The sequence below is a fragment of the Melanotaenia boesemani genome, chromosome 14, assembly GCF_017639745.1.
Source record: "Melanotaenia boesemani isolate fMelBoe1 chromosome 14, fMelBoe1.pri, whole genome shotgun sequence".
Taxonomy (NCBI): Eukaryota; Metazoa; Chordata; class Actinopteri; order Atheriniformes; family Melanotaeniidae; genus Melanotaenia; species Melanotaenia boesemani.
Window position 1 is genome coordinate 25,134,533 of NC_055695.1, and position 23,826 is coordinate 25,158,358.

Here is a 23,826-nt window from a genome sequence, read left to right on the forward strand (position 1 = left end):
CAATTAATTGTCATTAAATAAACATACAAACACATCTCGTGTACACAACCAGTCACAGTCTAACCCTCATTGACTGTGTGTGCCAAAGCAAAGTGAGTTTTACAGGGATTTTAATGAAACTGGGGGTTTAAAGGGGTTCTAGAGCCCATAGAATATGATGCAGTTTAAGTGAAATATGTGCAAGCCATGGTTACTTTCATGGTCTGTGTCCCCTTATAATAGCTACAATTGTGACCTATTTATCCACATGTGAGATGTTTTAGCTTTTAGGATCCCTCATGCAAAATGCAGAGTGTGATTTCTGAAAGATCTTTAGAATTTTTATTTTTAATCATCTTAGTATTTAAGTACCATAAGACCTCTTGGTTTTGACTCTTTATTGTTATTATGCGTGCATAATCATGTGTGTTAGCGCCTCTGCTTGCATGCAAACACCCGCACACGCATGCATGCTGTGGATGGAGCTATCTTACTGGAGTCTGTGGCTAATGCATACCAGACATTCTGACAGCAGGAAAGTCCATTGAAATAGGTTCTGTCTTTCTTTTGTGTGTGTGTGTGTGTGTGTGTGGTGTATGATTCCAGGAGCTGACCACTCATAAGTCATGGAAACGACTGTTTGTGCATCTGATTGTGGTCAAAGCTCAAGAAGTTTAGCATTTAACACAATGTTTTGTATTTCTAATCTGAAATTAGAGAGTTCAGAAACTACGACTTTTTTAGTCAAAAGCACCTCCACTGTTGCAAAAGCTCAAATCTCAACCTGCTCTGATAAATTAAAGCAGGATGTGTCCACCTATAACTCTGTCTAATGCTTTGGTTCTGCTGCATTGAGAAGAGGGTCATTTTTCCACAGTCTGGAAATATTCATAGCTGGATTTAGCAGAGATGTAGAGTAATGCCAATTTTCCCCTATTTAAAATTCCCAAGCAATGGAGTTATACCATCCCTGTCTTTCCCATTTTACTTGTGAGTGGGCGAACTTTAGTACAGACCTGGGCGGAGCAGCTAAATATCACGGAGTTGTGTTGTGTGGACTTCCTCCTGGAAGCATATTTAGGAGTAAATCCTCAGTGAATGAACAGATGAATAAATGAAGAAATGTAGCATAAGTTTGCTACTGAGTTATTACAACCAGAAATCACTGAAATGTCTTTACTTTGCATTGCATCATGGGGTTGAACCCCTGTAGTGAGAAGCCATCAATCAAAACAAATAAACAGAATACTGTTCATATTAATTCTGCTTTGAATGGTCAAAATCATTATTAAAGAAAATAAGTTATACAGGCAAACTTCTAGATGTGTCTTTATCATTGCACAGCTTCACGACTACATGTTTGCCTGCACTGATTCAAGCTAAGTTTGTCCCAACATTGTGTGTACAATGTCAGGAGCACATTTCCAACTTTGTCTTATTATGAATATCCAAGTTACTTGTGCTCCTCCTGTTACATCTATCATAAGTTAATTATGAATCAAGGAGTGAAAACTTTAAAATGTAAAGAAAGACTAATTAAATGATTAAAAATTAATTAAAAATGATAAAATATTAGTTAAAAATTAAATGTTGCAATTAAATCTGTCATTTTCAGTAAAACTTCCCTTCTGTCCATGACTTTTTGACTGAACCTCCCAACAGACAGATAACAAACTCACTAGGAACAAATGTAATGATCTATTTATTTTATTTAGACCTTTTATTTGAATGAATGCCACAACTTAGGACATAAGCTTTCCCTCCAATTACTTAAATTTACTGTAGAAGTAGACATGATAAAACAATAGAGAAGTAATCCTGAACTGCAAATGCTGTGTGATAGTTTGTGGTAGTTGACAAGCTGCAGTTCTGGGTGAAAATTCTTGACAATTCAGCGCTGATATTGCAATATTCCAGGACTGGTGATGATTAAAATATATATATATATATATATTTATATATTTTTTAAAGATTTAGTTTTGACATTGATGGCAGATGCCTGGTGAATTGTCCAGGGCGCACCCTGCATCTCACTTTGTAGCCACTGGGAAAGGCTCCAGCCCCCCGGCCACCCTGCACTGGATTAAGTTGTTATAGACAATAAATGGATGGGAGCAAGTTACACCAGAGGAGACAGTTATGATAACAGCAAATTTATGACTAATGAGCCCAAAACTGACCTTGCATGATAGACACATAAGTAACAGGTATCTGACTATAAACTTCCATGCCTGCAGTGTGTTTGTGTATCTGTGTGTGTGTGTTAGAGTGTATTTGGAGCCAGTGGTTGAACAAGTCTGCCTTTCAGTAGTCAGGGTGCGGTAAAAATCGAGAGGAGAGGGAGAAGCGTGGTCCATTACTCCTTCATCTCTCCCATCTTTATTCCTCCACCACACAAGGCGACTATTTTTCCACCTTTTTCTTGGGGGATATTTTTAGATGTTGCGGCCAAATGTGAAGCCTGAGAGGTGGTGGTGGTGGAGTAAACCTGTATATGTGTGTGTGCATCAAAATGTGCAGTCTGGACTGCCCCCACAGCTCGCCCCAGAGGTCACCTTTGAGTGGGTTGGGTGGATAAATAAACATAGCAAAAACCAACATTTGGAAGAGCGGTCACACATCCGGCACGACATACTGAGAACCTGTCTCCTCCTCTCTCTGACTCTGTAGGATGTGGTTAAAGATTGTGATAATGACTCTTATTTTCATCAGTACTGTCCCAGATATTTTCTGTTTTTCATTTTGTTTTCCACTATTGGTAATGTTGCAGTGTTTGAATCTATATATCACTTTAGAAGCTCCCTTGAAATCTACATCTTTATGGGCCTTTTCATAGCTGAAGTCATGCAAAAGCCGGCTGGTGTGTTCTAAGCACCAGCTGATGGGTGAAAGGTAATAGGAGAACTTCCTCACTGCAACTTAAAGTAACACTACATAATTTTCCAATCTTAAAACTTTGTGCTTGTGATCCATTTTGGTGGCACGTTACAGTTTCTTCTTACTTACAGCTGTGCATCACACGCCAGCACCTGGATAACACACTGGTCATTGTGGATGTGCACCATGGCTGATTCAGCAAAGGAACACAAGAGGACAGTATCAGAGGAAGTGAGGAAAAGAAAGACAGAAAATGACAGAACAAAAGATGAGACAAAAGTCCACCTTGGACTAACTTTTACTGGCTGGAGAGAGCTCAGAGAAGAGGCAGTATGCAAGTATGGATGCCATCTTAAGTCTGGTACACATATAAAGATTTTTGGCTGTTTTTGTCCTGATTATGCCTCTTTGTGACCACGCCTGATTATCTTGACTCTTATAAGATTTTTCTGTCCAATTATCATTTGGTCTGTGGTGTGTTACGGGCCAATTTGTCCCAATAATCCGCTCCAAAATGGGTTGTAGCCGACAATCAGAAATATTGAACATGTTCAACATTTCAGAGTCAATTTCTGAGGAACGCCAACAACTAGTGCATGACTGAATGTAGCCAATCAGAGAGCGAGCTGGCTGGGGAACAAGGAAGTAAATAAAGTCCGTGTTCACGCTGTCTCCAGTCTGTTATTTTTTCCAGCTCTGGCTTTTTCTGTTAACAATAGTCCCAAGACCACCATCATTCCCTCGTCCTATATATCCCCTTCCATGCTGTGTGTTGTGTTTTCCCGTTGTTCTTTGTTTTATGGGGGTTGTTGCTATGGTTCTTCTTCTATGTTTTTTTTAGATCATGTTTGGCCACGTGAGATGTCTGACTCGGAGGACTATGTGTGTTGTTCTGTGATTAGATTATTAGTGCACACCACACACACATGTTCAAAACTGTTAAATGCCTGATATTTTATCTTCACGTGTGAGGTCTCAAACCGATAAAAGACCTCATAAGGTTAAAAAAATCATTATGTGTGTACCAGGCTTTAGTCATCATTAAGAGGCCACCTTTTAAAAATCTGACTAAATTTAGTAGTGGTTAAAGCTTTATATTTGCTTTATATTTCCTTGTCAAATATGACCAATACCAGTCATTACCATTAATACCCCCATGACACCAAAAACCTTCGAATTAAGTACCTTAATATTATGTCTGCAAGGTCTTTTTTTTCTTTTGAAAACTATCTACCTCAACCTTAAAGATTTAAACAAAACATTGAATCGCAAAACAAGTGTAGGTCCTGGATTTTATCATTCACCCTTAAAGCTTCCCAACCCCCACTTCCCTTTAAGACCTCAGAATCAGAGTACTATGCAGAGTACTATATCTATGACATAATTGCTTTTTAAAATAATGCTGCTAAGGATAATACTAATGTTATGAAAAGTAGGGAGATTGTTTAATTGTCAAAGTGATTTGAAGCACAGAGGGCAGATCAGAACAAAGGTAATGTTAGCAGAGGACAGATGAGCAAGCTTGCATTCATGTGCGTATGACCACTTTCCGTGCGTCAGGAGTGTGTACGTGTCTGTGCCAGACACATGAACAGTGTATCTGCTCATCAGGCCAAGCTTTCACTCATTTCCACATCTTGACTTTTAAGCAAATATCTGAGAGGAGATCAAGAAAAGAGGAAGAGAGAATCACGAGGAGAGGAAGGGAATGAAAGAGCAGGCAGAGAGACGGAAAGGTCATGAACCTCAAGCTCTGCTGTTACTGGCGTCTTCTCAAAGGCTTTCTGTAAGACAAGGGGCCAGGCTAGCAGGGTCACGCTCCCTTTAACTTCCACCTCCAGCTGAAAGAACTGAAAGCTGCAACTAAATGCTTTCAAATACACAGAAACCAAAGGCTCTTTCATCCATTAAAGAGGTTTAACTGTTGTCATATCCTCTTAACTTGAGTTATCAGTTTAGGATCCTCACTAATTCAAGAAAACTGCTCTTATTGTTTGCCCTGAGAAAAACTTATGCATCAGTAAGTTCATTCAGAGTCTTGTAAAAGATAATACCTGCCATGCTGGCCATGTCATGCTCAATTATAACGCTGCTTTACTGAGTCTTAATGAGGTAAGGATGAACTAAATCATACAGTTGCCTTTGATGTAGTCATTGAGAGTAAAGAACGCACATGAGGACATGACAGGAGACAGGAATGAAAAGAAGATGAGGAGGTGGAGCGGCATGCAGGGCACAGAGGGGATGCTTCTTCTAACCGCACAGTCGGGACATGATGTAGTTGTACCAGCCACTTTACCCAGACACACTGCTTCTAAAGAGTGAAAAGATCCATCTTATTATGAGAGCTCTGAGTGTGTGTACAGTATGTGTGTTGGCACATGTAGCGTCCTCCCACAGTGCTTTCCCCACCCCCATCACCCAGTGCTATTCATCAGGTTTTTCAGGTTTTTCTACAAAAGCTGGGAATGAAGGAGATCTTTCAGGGAAATGTCTGAGAGCATCTGGTGAATGTTTGAGTATGGTTTTAAATTTTCAACACAAACCACTGCTGTGGTTGGTGTGAGCAGAGAGACATGTTTCAGTGTGATAACTGTGTGTAACAGCAGTGGGTAGAAAAAGAAAAGCATTTATTTCATAAAATGGCTGTAAAAGGGCAAGTTTTTACTCCAATAAACATAAACACATGGGGTTCAAGCAGATGAAAGTGTATGAAAGTTTCTACATGATTATTGAAAATATTCCACACATAGAGATTTATAGAAAATTTTAGCTCATTGTTGAGCTGTCTGGCTTACCTTATGGCCTTGGTTCATTGTCATGCTCTCTTGTTGTTTCCAGATGCAACAGTCACAGGAATGTGTGGGTGTGAAATGAGCACAAACATCTAGCACCACATGGTGTGGTGTGTGTCATGATTACAACTATGTACTGGCATTAAAAAACACCAAACATTTCCTCATTTTTTAAGTTAAGGGTAACAAGCCAAGGATCCCTTTCTGAGAAGTTGTAGGATTTTATACGACCAGAAAAATGAATAGGATTGTTGTGTAGTTTTCAACTGCTAATGTAGTTTAACCGTTGAGGTCAAGACTGTTCAAACTCACAAACTTTACTAAACATAACTCTTCTGTCTCTCTCTTTTTCTGGATTTCCCCTTAAACCAAACCAAACAGTGATTAAAAAGGAAAATAATTAGCTAGTCATGGCTCGTCTACTACCTGTAGCAGACCAACCAGAAAGAAAAGGTTCATGAAAATAAATTCCTTGGGGTAATAATAGATGGTCAGATTAGCTGGAAATCACAAATTGAATATGTAGAAACCAAAATATCAAGATTAATCTGAATTTAAAAAAAAATTGAATTGTTTTTTTTTATTTTATTTTTTTTTATTTTAAGTCAGTAACAGATACCATGCCATTGTCTTACTTTACTTCCACAACTGTGGAGTAACATGGGCAATAACTACGTGACATCAACTAAACCATTAATTGTTCTTAAAAAAAGACAAAACAATAAGGATTATTTACAGTGTTGGTTATCTAGATCATACTCACTCACTGTTTCTGCTGTCAGACTTGTTAAAATTTACAGAAATAGTCACATTTCAAACAGCACAAATTAGGATAAAATTAGTATGTTATTACACAACATACAGAACATGTTTAAGAACTGGGAGGGAAGTTATACATTAAAAGGAAGGAATCACTTTAAAATGAAAAATATTCATACAAACAGAAAAATGTTTTGTTTTCTATTTGTGGGATCAGACTGTGGAACACTTTAGGTGAGGAGTTAACACAAAGGATATATGTTCACAGGTACACGGCTGAAATAGGATTTAGAATTGCACCATTCATTCCTATTATTTTTGTTATTGTTGTGGTTAATTTTATTATACTGTTATTATCATTATTATGGTATAAGTATTGTTATTGAGGTGTTGGTGTTCTTTTGTTATTATGGCCATTGTTGTTCTTACAAGTCTTAATTATTTTGCTGATTTTTGTCTGTTATGTTAATTTGTTAAATACGTTTATGATTAATCTTCTCTACAATGGAGCAAAGAGGATTGTGATAATATTTATCATTTGTACACATACAGAAAATGGACGAAATGTGGGGAAACAGGATAAGAAGAGGTATTGACACAGGGAGAAGGGCTGTGATTCAGTAAGCTTAGCCTTCTTCCCACTCCTTTTTGAGCACAGATGTATTTAATTAGAGGATGAAAAATCTTGTTTTCATTTCATACTGTTCAAATAAAATACACTACTACTACTACTTCCTCACTTGAACCAATTTAAGTGTCCTCTACAAAAGCAAAGCTAAACTGACTTTCTTTGAACATTGTTTTTTACTTTTTGTTTGCTTTTGTTTAAAAATACAACAGATTCTAAATGTCTGTTAGCTACATTTAGCTTAGCTTAGCAAGTCTGCTTGCTTATTTCTTTTTAAATAAATATAAACAACATGATGTTTCTACTTTTTAGTCGCTAACGTGTGTATTTTGTCCACTTGGCTTAGCTTCTTACTTACAGCTAAGACAGTCTTAGTTAAAAGATGGTTGGAGTTTTGTATTACACAAGTAGTATATTTGATTAGTCTAATATACCCAATCATCCATCCATTATCTATACTGCTTCGTCCAATTAAAGGTCGTGTGGAAGCTGGAGCCTAACCCAGCAATTAGCAGGTGAGAGGCAGCGTACACCCTGGACAGGCCACCAATCCATCGCAATAGTCTAATATATTTAAAGTAAAATATTTTGTCTATCAGCGCATGTTTAAAATGACCATTATTGGTTTTTAAAATCAGAATTTTGGTAGATGGGACACAACCGGTGAGAACTGTGAGGAAACGGTATATTAATTCTGAAGTGGCTGCAAATTTTATTGACATTTTAAATCGAACTCCTGCTCAGATTTTATCTGCATCATGTGATTTTACTGTAGATAATTTTAACAAAAGACTGGCATCTGCCATTGACTCAGTAGCTCCACTTAAAACAAAAACATTAAAAACACAATCAAAAAATCCATGGAGAAATGAAGAAATTAGAAAATTGAAAAAGGCTGCAGGAGAGCTGAAAGAAAATGGAGAAAAACCAAACTCACAATACATTATGAAATCTTGCGTGAACAACTCAAAAATTACAATAAAACTGTTAAAGAGGCAAGAACACACTACTTCTCAAACCTAATTACAGATAACAAAAACAACCCCCAATTCCTTTTTAAAACCATCGACCTTTTAATAAATATTGGGGGTAACAAGTCCACCATGTCGCCATCAGCCAACGCATGTGAGAACTTTGCATGTCACTTCGGAAGTAAAATCAATGCTATTAGATCCAGTCTTGTATCACAACAAAATTTTAGTTTTAACAGATCTGAAGCATTGTTTTTAGCCAAAGAAACACTGGAGAGTTTTGTCCTGGTTGATGCAGAGATGCTTGGTCGAGTTTTCTCCCAGCTAAACCCAACAACCTGCCTTTTAGACCCCATTCCCACATCTCTTTTAAAAACATTTTATGGTTTCTTCGAGTCTGAGCTTTTAAATATTGTAAACTGCTCTCTTCAGACAGGTGTCTTCCCATCTGCCTGTAAAACAGCTGTGGTGCGGCCTCTTCTGAAGAAGAGTAATTTAGACTGCAACATCCTTGACAACTACAGACCTGTATCCAATCTACCATTTTTAAGTAAAATTATAGAAAAGGTTGTTTATACTCAATTACATGGGTTTTTAAACAAACACAACATTTTAGAAAAGTATCAGTCTGGTTTTAGGACAAACCACAGTACCGAGACGGCCCTTTTAAAGATTGTCAGTGACCTTAGACGTAATTTGGACTCTCAGAAACTTAATGTCCTGGTGCTACTTGATCTTAGTGCTGCTTTTGATACAGTGGACCACCAGATTTTATTAGACAGACTGAGAAGTCTGGTGGGCCTCTCAGGTACTGTTCTTAACTGGTTTTACTCCTATCTGGCTGATCGAAAGTTCTTGGTGAGTATGGATACATGCTCTTCAGGAATCTATGACATAAAATGTGGGGTTCCCCAAGGCTCAATTTTAGGCCCAATACTTTTTAATCTTTACATGTTGCCACTTGGGGACGTCATCAGGAGACACGGCATTGACTTTCACAGCTATGCTGATGATACACAGCTTTACATCGCCGTGTCTCCTGATGACCTAGAGCCAGTTAACACCCTTTTAAACTGTATTCTAGACATAAAGTCATGGATGGCAGTGAATTTCTTGCAGCTCAACCAGGACAAAACTGAGGTTTTAGTCATCGGTCCTGAAGACAAGAGAGAGATAATTTCCTGCAGACTGAAAAACTTCAAACCCTCTCAGTGTGTGAGAAATCTGGGTGTCCTTTTCGACTCTGAGCTGAATTTTATTTCACACATCAGAAATGTCACAAAGACAGGCTTTTATCATCTTAAAAACATCGCCAGAGTTCGCCCATTTCTCTCTCTTGCCAGCACGGAGGTGCTAATGCATGCTTTTATTTCCAGCAGGCTAGATTATTGTAATGCCCTGCTCTCTGGTCTTCCCAAAAAGTCTATTTCTAGTTTACAGTTACTGCAAAACTCGGCAGCACGAGTTCTGACGAGGACCGGGGGGCAGGAACACATTACACCGGTTTTAAAATCGCTGCATTGGCTCCCCGTGCGCTTCAGGATTGATTTTAAGGTTCTCTTACTTGTTTATAAATGTCGTAATGGTCTTGGGCCTTCTTATTTATCTGACTTGTTTTCAAATTATGAGCCCTCGCGGACCCTGAGGTCCTCTGGTACCGGCCTTTTAACTATTCCCAAAGTTAGATCTAAAACACACGGTGAGGCCTCGTTTCATCATTTTGGTCCTCAACTGTGGAACAGCCTGCCAGAGAGCCTCAGGGCTGCAGAGACTGTTGATGTTTTTAAGAAGAGGCTCAAGACCTTCCTTTTTAGTTTAGCCTTTTGATTTGACTTTATTCATTTTCTGTTATTTATCTCATCTTATCTTATCTGTCTCATTTATCTATTTTATTTTATTATATTTTATTATAGCTTCTTAACTGTTTCCCTATTTTATCGTTGTTTTAACTGTTTTAACATTTTTAACATTTTTAACTCCAGTGTTTCTTTATGGGGATCCTAAACTCTGGGAGTCAAGCCTGCTTGGTCTGCCCTCTGCAAACATGGCTTGACTGGCTCCTGGTGTAAATGGGTCCCCAAAAATGCCGTTTCCTCACAGCAGCGCCAAGCCAAAGACAGATATTAAGAGTTTGTGTGTGTGTGTGTGTGTGTGTGTGTGTGTGTGTGGATGGTTGAAGGGGGGGGGCGGGGGGGTGGGAGGAGTTTAATCTGTCACATAACTGGGTGTGTAAAGGGCTTATTGTTTTTGTTCTGTGATTTTCTTTTTTTTTCATTTTAATATGCATTCATTTCTACTATGTAAAGCACTTTGTGTTGCCTTTGCATGAAAAGCGCTTTATAAATAAAATTTGATTTGATTTGATTTGATTTGATTTGAACTAAAGATGTCACATCACTAATGACGGTCAAATAATTTTTTTTTAAGGAGCTAAAACCATTAGGTACACTTTAACTCTCCATTTCAAGTTCAGTGACATTTGCTCCGATTTGACTGCCATCTTTCCCCTGTAAAAGTTTTTTTTCCTCATGTTGCCTCATAGAGAAAAAGAAACCAAGGAAAATATCAGATTCTCCATGTAATATCTTAACCACCCTATTGTGTAATTCTGGACTTCCCTTAACAGGATCATCAAAAATATTTTTTACTGTCAACGCTAGTTATAAAAATCTTAGCAACAGCACTGTTATTTTGTTTTTCTTTTTTCCTCCATCAAGTTTCTTTATTCCATTTGTCCACTTAACTACTTATGATTGGAGCTTTTTATTAAAGCATGTTTTGTTTTAGATGTCTGTCGGTATCCTCTGGGGATGTCAGGAGGACAGATTCAAGATGAGGACATCTCTGCCTCCAGCCAGTGGTCTGAATCTACCGCTGCCAGATATGGCAGGTATGTTTCATATGTAGACAAACTCAGACACATTTCATGGCATGTTTACACTGATAATGAATGTGTGTATGCGTGGTTTATCTTGCAAGGTACCTATGCCTATGTTTATTTGTAATAAACCACAAACTGGGGTAGTTCTATGTGCAGCCACACGATTAAGGTAGCATGTGTGTAAATGCGCATGTGTGCTATAAAACTTGGGTGGCCCTAAGTATCAGGAAAACGATGTATTAGACTTTCCCTATCCATCCTGGCTATATTTTCATACTCGCCCTGATCCCTCTTGCCCTTGCCAGGTCCTTACCCTAAATTAAAACTTAAGACGAATTTACGATGCAGCCTTTCACCAAGGTGTTTTTATAGCAGACTTTAAGACCTGAAATTCACCACTGCACTCAGTTTTACTTTCCTCTCGCCTTTTTCTCATCATCCTATTCTAATTTTTATTCTCCCTCAATATTTTTCCTTTCCTGCCATAATTTTTATTAAAATCCACCCACTGTTACTTCATCCTTTCCCCTTTCTCTCCTTCATTCTTTTCTGCCTGTTTGTCCTTACAGGTTGAACAGTGAGGAGGGTGATGGCGCGTGGTGTCCAGAGATAACAGTCGAACCAGACAACCTGAAGGAGTTCCTTCAGATTGACCTGCGCTCGCTCCACTTTATCACTCTTGTGGGAACCCAAGGTCGACATGCTGGGGGCATTGGTAATGAGTTTACCCAGATGTATAAGATTAAATACAGTCGTGATGGCAGTCGGTGGATCTCATGGAGAGACAGGCAGGGGAAACAGGTAACTTAATAATCAGTGCTTCATACTGGCAGGGCTGCAGGTTTTTCTGGCTTGAGTATTAAAGTATAATTTATTTTAACCTTTATAACTAATGTCTCATAAACAGGAACTACCTTTCCATTGCATTTTTATGACCTGTCATTACTCTAGCTTGACTAAACAGATAATAATAATCAGTTCACTTTCCAAACTTGGTCATTTTCACTCATAAGTTAACGTTCTCATGAGCTCAAGATATGTTTTTTTTACTTGTAGGTGATTGAGGGAAACAGGAATGCCTATGAAACTGTGCTCAAGGACCTTAAACCTCCCATCATTGCTCGCTATGTTCGCTTCATGCCTGTAACAGAACACTCCATGAATGTCTGCATGAGAGTAGAGCTCTACGGCTGCGAATGGCTGGGTGAGTTTCAGACAGTGGAAAAAAAAAGGGAATAATATAAAACATCACCTGCAAGGAATCATGTGGCAAATATCATAAAAGAATCAAAGCACCAGCTCTCACCTTTGAGCTCATAAAGATAAAGCAAATCTGCTGACTCTCACGTACCTTAACATGTCAAACAGTGCACTGTTTAAACTACTCCCGAGTACTTAATTAGCTTTAAAACAAAATATCAAATAACTGTTTGCTACCATGCTTAGGCCTTTTCCTTTTCAATGTTGCCTGTTTCTCACATTTCACCAGATTCATGCCCGAGGTGAGAATTTTAATTGGAACAACTGACAGGATTACTTTTCATCTGGGTCTCCCATTAGGTCTCTTATTTTTTAATACAAAAATGCTGTGTGCAAACAAAGCTCAAACCCTAACTTCAATGGAGAGAATATTATGGAAAGTAAGGAAGCATGGAAACTAATTAAACCATAAAATATAGCATCCGGGCATGATGAAACTGTAAACAGGAGAGGAAAGATCAACTTAGTTCTTGCTAGGAGTTAGTTGCTTCAAAACTTAAGTGCAGTTTTATTCATTTTCTTCATTCGCCATGCTTCCCGTAAGTCTTTCATGCCTCAGCAGCTGACTTCACATTCTCTGACAAATGAAACTTTCTGGGCAGCAAACAGATTGTCAGTCTGGAACAAGAACCACAAGGGCCCCTGTTAAAACTAATTTTCCCTTCACTTTTTCTCAACATAACATATATATTCTCTGCCTGTTTGTCCTGCTGCTTTGTTAGGACAATCCTATATCACTTATACTTTTTTTTCCTCTTTATTTCACCAAACGGAAATTTCCATCCAACTCACGTGCAACTTGACACGTTTGTAACTATGGTGACCAGAAGTTCTACATATTTAAATAAACTATGTGGTTTTAAACAATGGTTTTCAAACCAAAATGACTGACAGACGAATAAGAAGTCCTCGAGGGACTGATTTAAAAATGAACCTTTTCTCTTTACAGATGGTCTTGTTTCGTATAACTCTCCAACAGGAGAACAGATGAACTTGCCTGCTTACACTCTTTACCTGAATGATTCTGCCTATGATGGCGCCGTTATCCACAGGTGAGAGAGCTTTTTGTGATTCCCTACTCACCGTCTTTCCTCTTCACTTTGTTATTGCCTGGTTACCATAGAAAAAGCAATGGGACAAATGATGATGTGTGGGTCATGGTGCTTTACTGTTGGGTAATATCTCACTGGAATGACTGAGTCAACCATTCTCTAAAATGAGAATGAATCAATTGTGGTATTTTGTTTATAGTTATGCTTTGATGACGCCACAGTGAATAATGTCCTCCATGACACAGAACTCTTTTCTCAAACCATGAAGAAGGAAAAGAAAATGGCCCATATCGCAACATCACAGCCCAAATCTAAAAGAATTTGTGTGGTAATGCTGCCACCTTGTGTTGAAGGGCTGAACAGTTCAGCCTTCTGACAGATGAACTAAGAGTTAGGTTTTCTCTCAGTATGACAGAAGGCTTGGGCCAGCTGACTGATGGAGAGTGCGGTCCAAATGACTTTAAAGAAGATCTCATCTACAAACTATGGCAGGGGTATGACTATGTGGGCTGGAACAACGAAAGCTTCCCCAGTGGATTTGTTGAGATAATGTTTGAGTTTGATCGTATACGCAACTTTACCACAATGAAGGTGAGATTCCAGATAAACCCCCATTCTCAGCTAGTGCTCAGTGCTGTCTCCTGTTAAGCCTGAAAATGTCCCCGTGTGCACAGGTCCACTGCAACAACATGCTTCCCCTGCACATCAAGGCCTTCCGTCAAGTGGTTTGTTACTTCCGCTCCGATTCAGACTGGGAGGCCATACCGCTCTCCTTCAGACCTGAGGTGGATGACAAGAATTCAGATGCCCGGTTTGTTACTGTCAGCCTGGCCAATCACATGGCAAGTGCCATCAAATGCCAGTTCTACTTTGCGGATGCCTGGATGCTGTTCAGTGAGATCACTTTCCAGTCAGGTACACAGTGAAAAGCACGATAATGTGCAACACAACACTTGTACAAATTAGAGAAAAAACTTTGCCATCAACATTTTAATTTTAATGAGATTACGCTTTGTGCTATTTTAGATACAGCCATGTACAATACAACACTGGCTCCACCCAAGACCGGACTTCCACCGAACATACCGCCAGGTAAGTCACACAAAGCAACTTAGTTAACAAATCACATTACTGTCAGTTAGTATCTTCTTTACTGGGCCTATTTTTGTCTGCCTTTCAGCTTGAAATGACATACCCAAAATAAATTAAGTATATCTGCAGGACTACAAGGGCTGTATAATATTGGTCTCAAAAGAAAGCTGAGACATAAGGCGACAGAAGAGTCAGAATCAAGATATATTTTACTGTGTCAGAATAATTTCACCTGGAGCCCCATTGAAAGTTTTAATGATTAAAAGAAAACCACATTACTTTCAGTGTAAACCAGAGGGTAGCAACCCAATTCAACTAAGAACTAGTAAAGTAATGTCTGATGAGTAACTGTGCAAAAGTAGAAGTTAAAAAGGTGAAACTGAACAGTTTTACAGATGTTTTAATATAGTTGTTACACAGGTAAATATCTCAGGAAGCCTTCAGCTGATGCCGATAATTGACATCTTTATTTGTTTTTTAGAATCATGAGAATCAAGGGATAACCCCACAAATTCACCTTTGCTTCCTAGTGTATGCAAAGATCTTCTGTACTGCATGTATCTCATGCAGCCCCCTGTACAGGGCACTTTAGTGAAGAAGAAGTTAGATTAAATTTGCCATGTCACAATGTTGACTTGTTGACAATGTTGACAATGTTGACAATGTTGACACAGTGTGCTAATTCTCATCCCTGCCGCTTCACACTCGGCTCCGCTTAGCCCGACGATACCCATCAGCTGCCTCTGGAGTCCCACAGGCCAAAAAGGCCCGCTAGGACTCCTTCAGCTTTACGGCATCCCTTACTACCGGTGTCCACCAACGAGTTCAGGGGTTACCGCCATGACAGGCACTGACGACCTTATGGCCACAGCTGTGGCTGGCCGCCTCAACAATAGAGGCACGGAACACAGCCCACTCAGACTCACTGTCCCCCTCCTCACCCGGGACATGGTTAAAGCTCTGCCGGAGATGGGAGTTGGAACTCTTTCTGATAGTGGACTTCGTCAGATGTTCCCAGCAGACCCTCACAACACGCTTGGGTCTGCCAGGCCTGACCGGCATCCTCCCCCACCATCTGAGCCAACTCACCACCAGGTGGTGATCAGTTGACAGCTAGGCCCCTCTCTTCACCTGAGTGTCCAGAACATACGGCCGCAAGTCCGACGATAAAACTAAAAATTCGATCATCGAACTGCAGCCTAGAGTGTCCTGGTGCCAAGTGCAAATGTGGGCACTCTTATGTCTGAACAAGGTGTTCGTTATGGACACCCGGGAGCAAGTCCAGAATGGAAGAGGGTCCAGCCCCTCTCAAGGACAGTGGTTCCAGAACCCAAGCCGTGCGTCGAGGTGAGTCCGACTATATCTTGCCGGAACCGCTCAACCTCGTGCACCAGCTCAGGCTCCTTCCCTGCCAGAGAGGTGACATTCCACGTCCCTAGAGCTAGCTTTTACAGCCGAGGATCAGACCGCCAGGGTCCCCGCCTCGGTATCACACTGCACCCGACCCCTATGGCCCCTTGCAGGTGGTAAGCCCACGGGAGGGGAGGCCCATGTCACCCTTTCGGGCTGAGCCCGACCGGGCCCCATGGGCAAAGGCCCGGCCACCAAGCGCTTGCCTCCATGCCCCACCTCCAGGCCTGGCTCCAGAGGGGGGGCCCAGTGACCCACGTCCGGGCAAGGGAAACCCTGGTCCTTGCTTTGTCATCATGATAGGGGTGATTTGAGCTGCACTTCGTCTGGTCCCTCCCCTAGACACCTGTATGCCATGGGTGACCCTACCAGGGACATGAGCCCCTGACAACATAGCCGCTAGGATGGTCAGGACGCACAAACTCCTCCACCACGATAAGGTGGCGGCTCAGAGAGGAGCTAAAATAAGCAGTAGCAGTTTAAACCTTTGAAAGACACATCTGTTGTTGTTTCTCCTCAGAAGATGATCCCACCCACAAAGTTGATGATAGCAACACCCGGATTCTGATTGGCTGTTTAGTAGCGATCATTTTCATCCTGGTGGCCATTATTGTTATTATCTTGTGGAGGCAGGTGTGGCAGAAGATGTTGGAGAAGGTAAGCCCACATCTTATTTCTAACTCAGTAAATATAATCACGTCTTTTTTGTACATTCCTATTGAAGTTTTCCCTTTGGGAGGTGGTCAGATTTGTTGCTTCACTCCCCCACCTCCTTCATTCTAGGCGTCTCGTCGGATGCTGGATGATGAACTAACTGCTAGTTTGTCAATACAGAGTGAGACATTTGGCTACAACCACAACCAGTCGAGTGCAGCCAATGAGCAGCAGTCTAATTCCACCTATGAGCGCATCTTCCCTCTCAGTCCAGACTATCAGGAGCCATCACGCCTCATATGTAAACTGCCAGAGTTTGCACAGAGCCCAGAAGAGCTTGGTAAGCCAATATTTAAAGTGATATCCACAGAAAATCCTCTCCTCCTTATGATACTGTGATTTCAATTACAGTCGCTTATGTTGTCATCTAGCTTCAACTAGCCCCTCAGCCTCTAAATCCACCACTACAACTGTGGCCCAAGATGGCGTCCCTCATTATGCAGAAGCAGACATTGTCGACTTGCAAGGCGTTACAGGAAGCAACACATATGCCATCCCTGCAGTAACTATGGACCTGCTGTCAGGGAAGGATGTTGTTGTGGAAGAGTTCCCCCGAAAACTGCTCACATTCAAAGAGAAACTGGGAGAGGGCCAGTTTGGAGAGGTGTGTATCCTTTGCTCATCTGCTAGAGTTAAAGCTTTAAGCTAAATAAAAACACTACTAATTCTGACTCTCACTTTCTCTGCATTAGGTCCACCTGTGTGAAGCAGAGGGAATGCAGGAGTTTATGAATGAAGAATATCTGTTTGATATTCCAGAGGACCAGCCAGTCTTAGTGGCTGTGAAGATGCTCCGTTCAGATGCCAACAAAAATGCAAGGTGCTGCTGTGGCTGGAGATAAAAACAGATCACAGACATGGAATTAAAATATTGCATATTCTGACTGACATCACTTTAAACTTGTACAAACGTTTTTTTATTTGTAGGAATGACTTCCTCAAAGAGATAAAGATCATGTCACGTTTAAAGGACCCCAACATCATTCGCCTGCTAGCTGTGTGCATCTACAGCGACCCTCTCTGTATGATCACAGAGTACATGGAAAATGGAGATCTCAACCAGTTTCTGTCCCGCCATGAAGCTGAGGGACAACTTGCTTTGCTCAGCAACACACCTACAGTCAGGTGAGTATGTGGCTGTTGTCTGTAAACTTGGTTCAGAGCACTTGGTAATATTGCTCCTGTGTCCTCTGCAGCTTCACTAACCTGTGCTACATGGCCACTCAGATAGCCTCAGGGATGAAGTACCTCTCCTCCCTGAACTTTGTCCACCGAGACTTGGCCACACGTAATTGTTTGGTGGGCAAAAATTACACAATAAAGATTGCTGACTTTGGCATGAGCAGGAACTTATACAGTGGCGACTACTACCGGATCCAGGGTAGAGCGGTGCTGCCTATACGCTGGATGTCATGGGAGAGCATCCTACTGGTGAGGATTGATTCTTAATTTGTATATCTGGCAACATATTTGCAGCTACTGCAAGAAAAGATGTTTAGCATGTTTTCTTGTGCAGGGTAAGTTCACCACAGCGAGCGATGTTTGGGCCTTTGGGGTGACCTTGTGGGAGATACTAAACTTCTGCAAGGAGCAACCCTATTCTCAGCTCACTGATGAGCAGGTGATAGAAAACACAGGGGAGTTTTTCAGGGACCAGAAACGACAGGTGAGCATGTATACAAACATTTACTGCACCTGTAAGCTTAATTTAAAACCAAGACTTGATTTCTTGCTCCTTGTTGTGCAGATCTACCTGCCCCAACCTGTGCTGTGTCCAGACTTGCTCTACAAGATCATGCTCAGCTGCTGGAGGAGGAATGCAAAGGAACGGCCCTCCTTTCAGGAAATACACAAAAGCCTCTTGGATTTACAGGCTTAAGCCAGAGCAAAGTTTTAGACAGTTATTCCCTGTCTGCTCATCTCTGAAAAAGTGGTGTTTGACAAGAGTGGCAGACATGCCAGGTTTAAGCTATCTTGTTTCAGCAGAGAGACAGGGTGAGGGGATCACCTGAGGGCTCTGTGCACATTATCCAGATGGACTACCAAGGGGATTTTTTGTGTTTCAGTTTGATTAAAATTAACTAAAAGTTTCATAGAAAAACAAACAAAAAAACAAACAAAAAACAAAACAAAACAAAAAAAGAAAACAAACAAACAAACAAAAAAAAAACTACACCATACTTTAAACACAAACATGTTTAAAGACATGAACTTTGGTTGGAACATGTCTTAAGCAGCCAAAACTTTAATGTAGCAAGTGATATTTGGCACTTTTGAAACTTTTGAATATTCATGTAAATTTATTGTTTTAGTTAAAGGTTTTCCATGTTATATCTAAATGATTGATAAAGTCATTGCTGAAGACCTTACTTGTGTTTTCTTTTAGAAGACTGCTTGAATGTAGAGGGGAAAGTGCAGCAAACCATTAATTACAGTTAAATTTAATATTTTTCAAGTATCTCATTTTCATTTATAGAAAGACATTATAAGACAAAAATATCAAATAAATCTGTCTTTTTCCATCTCCTGCCATTTTCCTACAGGAACTTCAGCAAAAACTGTATATAGCTGTGTATTTTCAATAGACATGTTTTATCATGTTACTTTTCTTAATTATTACATTTTTGTTGTTTTTTTCTTCCTTCCACAAACGTTTTGAAGTTGATCACAAATTAAGATTAGCAGTGAGTGCTTAAAAAGATTATTTTGCAGGATGTTTATCAGGAATCCTGGCTGTGTTTAGGTCATGTTGCTGTGTCAGATCAGCTGTATGTGTTTAGAGTTGGCTTCATTGGAAAGATGTCAGTGACTGTGCTGTGGATGTTGATAGCTCTATTTTAAAGTCATGAATGTATATGAAATGCGATTTTTCACCTAGAATGATGCATTTTATTGAAACATTTAATTAGTATGAGTGATGCCAATTATGAACAATGGAACTCAGCTTATGACTCATCTGCAGTGTTTAGCAGTCATCATTCATTTGGAGCTCTTTTATTGATGCATTTTGGACCTTTGCTACTATTCTGTTCTATTTTGCTACTCATCTGTGCTTTGTGTTCTTAATTTTGAACACTTATTTCATAAATTAGAGATGGTCATAGCTGCTTGAAGAAAAACCATCTTCATCTGTTGTTTGGAGGACATCATCAGGGCAAAAAACAAAAAATTTAGATATTTGATTCCAGTGCAAATTAATAAGGCAAGTGTTGATTTCCTTCTCAATAAACTTTTTAAATGAAGTTTTCGACCCTGTCACCATTGCTACAAATGAACAAACACATATAGCTCTGCAAATGTAAAGTCACTCTGTCAAAGTCTTTCTTTAGTGTTATTACAATTTTGTACTCAAATGATTGTCTGTCAGTGAATTTACTTTTTAGATATATTTGATATAAACAGAATTTAAACCATAGATAGACTAAAAGAAATTCAAACAGGGAAATCTGTATCTGTCAGAGCTGTCTGTCCACTTAATATTTTATTGATTGCATGTGTGGGCGGTTCTATGAAGCTATGCTGATCGGAATCGGGATCCAATTGGCTGAGTTGCTGCAGCAGTATCCAATCACAGCAAAAGGGTGGAGCAAAGAAATGACTCCACAGGTGAAAACTTCCTGAGCTAGACAACCGACCTGTTGCGCTAAATTTTTATCTGGATCTTTAGTTGTCAATTTGAGCGCCAACATTATGAAGAAGGTGGTTTTGGTGACTGGAGCAAATAGGTAATAACTGGGCTTTTGTTGTTATTACAAACTTTACATCTGACATCTTGAATGTCTGCAATGGTAGTAAGTCTGCATCTCTAAATGAATTATTTTAGCCATTAATTATGTATTTATTCTCTGATATTTGTTCCATTGACCTTTAGAAATCTCTGTGGTGAAAAAAAATACAAGATGCAAATACAACAACGTATTCAGCATAATTTAATTCGATCAGTTAAAGTCAACTTTCTAAATGCTAATGTATTAAGTAGTGATAGTAATATAACATAAGGGTTTCCTGCAGTGGTATCGGCCTGGCGCTGTGCGAGCGTCTCCTCTCGCAGGACACAGAGGGCGTGCAGCTGTGTCTCGCCTGCAGGAACATGAGAAGGGCTCAGGCTGCTCGCGCTGCTCTCCTTGCCGCTCACCCCACAGCTCAGGTGGACCTGCTGCAGATGGACACGAGCAGCATCTCCTCCATCATTAGTGCTGCTCAGGAGGTCAAAGTCAGGTGGGATTTAGGAAGGCTGATATCCTCAAATAGTCAGTGGCTCAGCTTATGTTCTGCTGCTAAATCCTTGTGTATATTAGAAAGCGGCAGAAATAAAAGTCATATTACCTGCAGGTATGACCAACTGGACTACCTCTACCTGAATGCAGGCATCATGCCAAACCCCCAGTTTGATGTAAAGTCATTTTTTAAAGGCCTCTTCTCCAGGTACAGTGGTGATTTCAGGCTTTGCTGATCCCACAGTTAATTTACAGTACAGCATTTATTTACATTTTAGTATTTGCATTTTAACACAAATTATGTTAAAAGTCTCCTTCACATAGGCTACTGCATTTATAGCTTAAATTTCCATAATATCTTCATTGCAGCAAAGTCATCAATATGTTTGCCACTGGCGAGGGGATTCTTACCCAGACGGACTGTGTCACCCCTGATGGCCTGCAAGAAGTTTTTGCAACCAACCTCTTTGGTCACTTCCTTCTAGTGAGTCACTGATACTTATAACCTCTAAATCATCTGGCCAGTTTTGTCTGTCTTCATGTCAGATATGCTACAAAAAACTGCAGTTTTCTGCAGACACAATTATTTTGGTTAGCTGTTTGTCTTTAAAAGACTGTGTGTTCCTGAATCTGTCTGTCACCAACTATGCTCATTAAAAATTAACAGCACTCTTTTACCCATGAGGACACTGTAGGCATTATTCTGCTCACTCTGCACCTGCAAGTGAATTTGATATGGTATAAAGTTGTTATTAAAAAGTGACCTTCAAAAGCCTCCTGTTCAGAGTTATGAATCCATCTTTGCTGCTGTGTGATAGAATTTAATTTTTGTTTGAAAAATACTTTAACCCTTCAGTTTCAAAAGACAATTTTTACACACATTCATAAAAAGAAATTTGTAAAATACTGTAATTTCATCCATTTCTCAAATAGAGAAACAGAATAACCTGGATTGTATTTCATCAAATGAACAGTTGGCATCGTTCATTGGGCTTGTTTTAACTCAGATGGTAAATGCTTTGTAAAGAAATGCATTCTGTTGTGATCCAATATGTGATGGTCCAGGTCAGAGAGCTGGAGCCAGTCCTTTGCCATGCAGGTCAGACATCACAGCTGGTTTGGACCTCGTCTAGTAATGCTCACCACTCAGCGTTTAATCTGGAAGACATACAGCACCAGATAGGCTCTCAGCCCTACAGCTCCTCCAAATATGCCTCAGACCTGCTCAGCCTGGCTCTCAACATGCACTACAACAAACAGGTCGACCCTCATTAGCTGAACTTCACATCAGAAAGATTAACTTTTTATTTATTTATATTTTCTTTCATAAAATGTTGATTAAAGTGATCGTGATGCATCTTTAATTTTAGGGTTTGTACTCTTCTGTCATTTGTCCTGGTTTTGTGATGACAAATCTGACGTATGGCATCCTGCCCTCCTTCCTCTGGATGCTGCTCATGCCTATCTTTTGGCTAGTGAGTTAAACTCTGTGCTGGAGAAAAAAGACTTTTTTATAAAATTATTTTTATCTAAATGTTTTTCTTTTTCATACTGACAGATAAGAATATTCACAAACACTTTCACGCTGACACCTTATAATGGAGCGGAAGCCCTGGTAGGTTAAAGATATGTATAATTTATCATTTGTAGATTAAACTCAGAAACTCTTACACTGACGTCTGTTCTTCTTGGCAGCTTTGGCTATTTAAGCAAAAGCCTGAATCACTGGACCCATATGCTAAGTACCACAGCTTAACATCTGGGTTTGGAATCAACTATACACAACCACGTAAGGTGTGGCAAGTTCCTTTTTTTTCATTAAGAGCAAGATTTAAATGATCTGTAAAGCACTTTATGTATGTTTTTGTGCCTTCTGTTATTTGCAGATGGATATTGATTTGGAGTCCTCTGAGTCGTTGTATGAGAAATTATTGCAGCTGGAAAGGGATGTGAAGAGCAAACTGTAGGAGACATAAAGGGAAACCCATTTCACAGAAGACCTGCTAGATCTGAATAATCTTACACATATAATGCAAGATGGAAAGCCTTTTATTTCTTTCTCTAAAGTCACATCATGCAAAGGATTTGGCTGTCAGACCTCTCAAGAAATATTATTCCTCTGCCTTACACAGCATTATGCATGTCTTAATTAAGAGCAAGGTCAGATTACAGTTATTCTGAATATTTATTGCATGATTTGCAGTTTCTCTGTCAGAAGGTTATAATACAATCAACTGTATTATGCATGTTGTGTTACTTTGGAAGAACTTTGCAATAAATATTAGCTATGTCTATTCCAATAGTCTCAGGTCAGTGTCTTTCCAAATGACAATGTTAAAACTGCAGCTTTGCGTTTATGTGTAAATTCCCCTGCATCGCCGTCCTTACAGTTTATACGGTCCCGGTGGGGGGTTTTCCAATCTGATTATTAATCCCAAGATCCTCACGACAAAACGCAGTGCAGTCTGAGAGCAAACTGTCAGTATCATCCCAGAACTTCACATAAGTGGTCTGTGTGAGCCCCTCTGCAGTATACAGCGGTGCAGGCAGACGCGCACATTCGCAGCTGAACTCGCGCTGTGGAGGACCTCGGGCGCACATCCAGCAACGGTCACCACGTTCCGCGGTTTGTCTCCCAGCCATGTATTCCTCGTCCGCTCCACTCAATTTCGGGTTGCAAAAAGCCCATACCATTCCGCAGAAATAGATGAAAAACGTGCCCATGACCATGACCATTAGAGCATAGGACTGGATCATTGCTTTGATGACTGGAGATGTCATGTTGTGGGTGCGCAGGGATCATTTGGAGGGGAGTGCGTTTAAAAGGGCACGTCAATACAAGCGACATCATCGGGGGCTGGACCGCTGTCCTGTCGCACATTTCATAATGCTTCATATTGACAATCAGAAAAAAATAATAATTTGAGCAATTTCCTTACAAGCATGAAGCATCTGTTTAAAAAATCCAGCTGCAAGATATGAAGTAGGCCTGTTGTATTCAAAATTATATTAGCGTATTATCATGAGCCCATATTTTCATAAAAAGTACCTGGTCTACCTATCAAAATATGCCAACTTGTGATTGCAGGTCTGTGCACAAGTCTTGAATCACTTTTCTTGTCTGTATATTTTACCAACAATGATATAATTTTTCTTGTAATCTTTGAAAGAGGTCTTGGACAACAGTTCAT

General features: G+C 40.0%; 2 protein-coding genes across 5 annotated transcripts in view; both read left to right on the top strand.

The window, feature by feature from the left end:
* Positions 1–19,720, top strand: part of ddr2a (discoidin domain receptor tyrosine kinase 2a) — a 36,735-nt gene extending 17,015 nt beyond the window's left edge. For 2 of the 4 annotated variants that reach the window (XM_042007273.1, XM_042007274.1), the window contains exons 3-17: positions 10,797–10,899; positions 11,460–11,691; positions 11,947–12,094; positions 13,100–13,202; positions 13,610–13,793; positions 13,877–14,117; positions 14,229–14,294; positions 16,225–16,361; positions 16,488–16,698; positions 16,790–17,022; positions 17,111–17,238; positions 17,346–17,543; positions 17,615–17,849; positions 17,935–18,084; positions 18,166–19,720. In XM_042007273.1, the coding sequence (XP_041863207.1) occupies positions 10,797–10,899; positions 11,460–11,691; positions 11,947–12,094; positions 13,100–13,202; positions 13,610–13,793; positions 13,877–14,117; positions 14,229–14,294; positions 16,225–16,361; positions 16,488–16,698; positions 16,790–17,022; positions 17,111–17,238; positions 17,346–17,543; positions 17,615–17,849; positions 17,935–18,084; positions 18,166–18,297 (2,501 nt within the window). In that variant the 3' untranslated portion in view covers positions 18,298–19,720. The remainder of the gene's footprint in view (positions 1–10,796; positions 10,900–11,459; positions 11,692–11,946; positions 12,095–13,099; positions 13,203–13,609; positions 13,794–13,876; positions 14,118–14,228; positions 14,295–16,224; positions 16,362–16,487; positions 16,699–16,789; positions 17,023–17,110; positions 17,239–17,345; positions 17,544–17,614; positions 17,850–17,934; positions 18,085–18,165) is intronic. The other 2 variants (XM_042007275.1, XM_042007276.1) reach the window with 2 other exon arrangements.
* An 82-nt stretch (positions 19,721–19,802) lies between these two features.
* Positions 19,803–23,048, top strand: hsd17b7 (hydroxysteroid (17-beta) dehydrogenase 7). The gene is made up of 9 exons (XM_042005847.1): positions 19,803–20,143; positions 20,430–20,636; positions 20,751–20,843; positions 21,005–21,119; positions 21,701–21,895; positions 22,006–22,110; positions 22,194–22,250; positions 22,331–22,429; positions 22,522–23,048. The coding sequence occupies exons 1-9, from the start codon at positions 20,109–20,111 to the stop codon at positions 22,600–22,602; spliced, it is 987 nt and encodes a 328-aa protein (XP_041861781.1). The 5' UTR covers positions 19,803–20,108; the 3' UTR covers positions 22,603–23,048.
* The last annotated feature ends 778 nt before the right edge of the window (positions 23,049–23,826 follow it).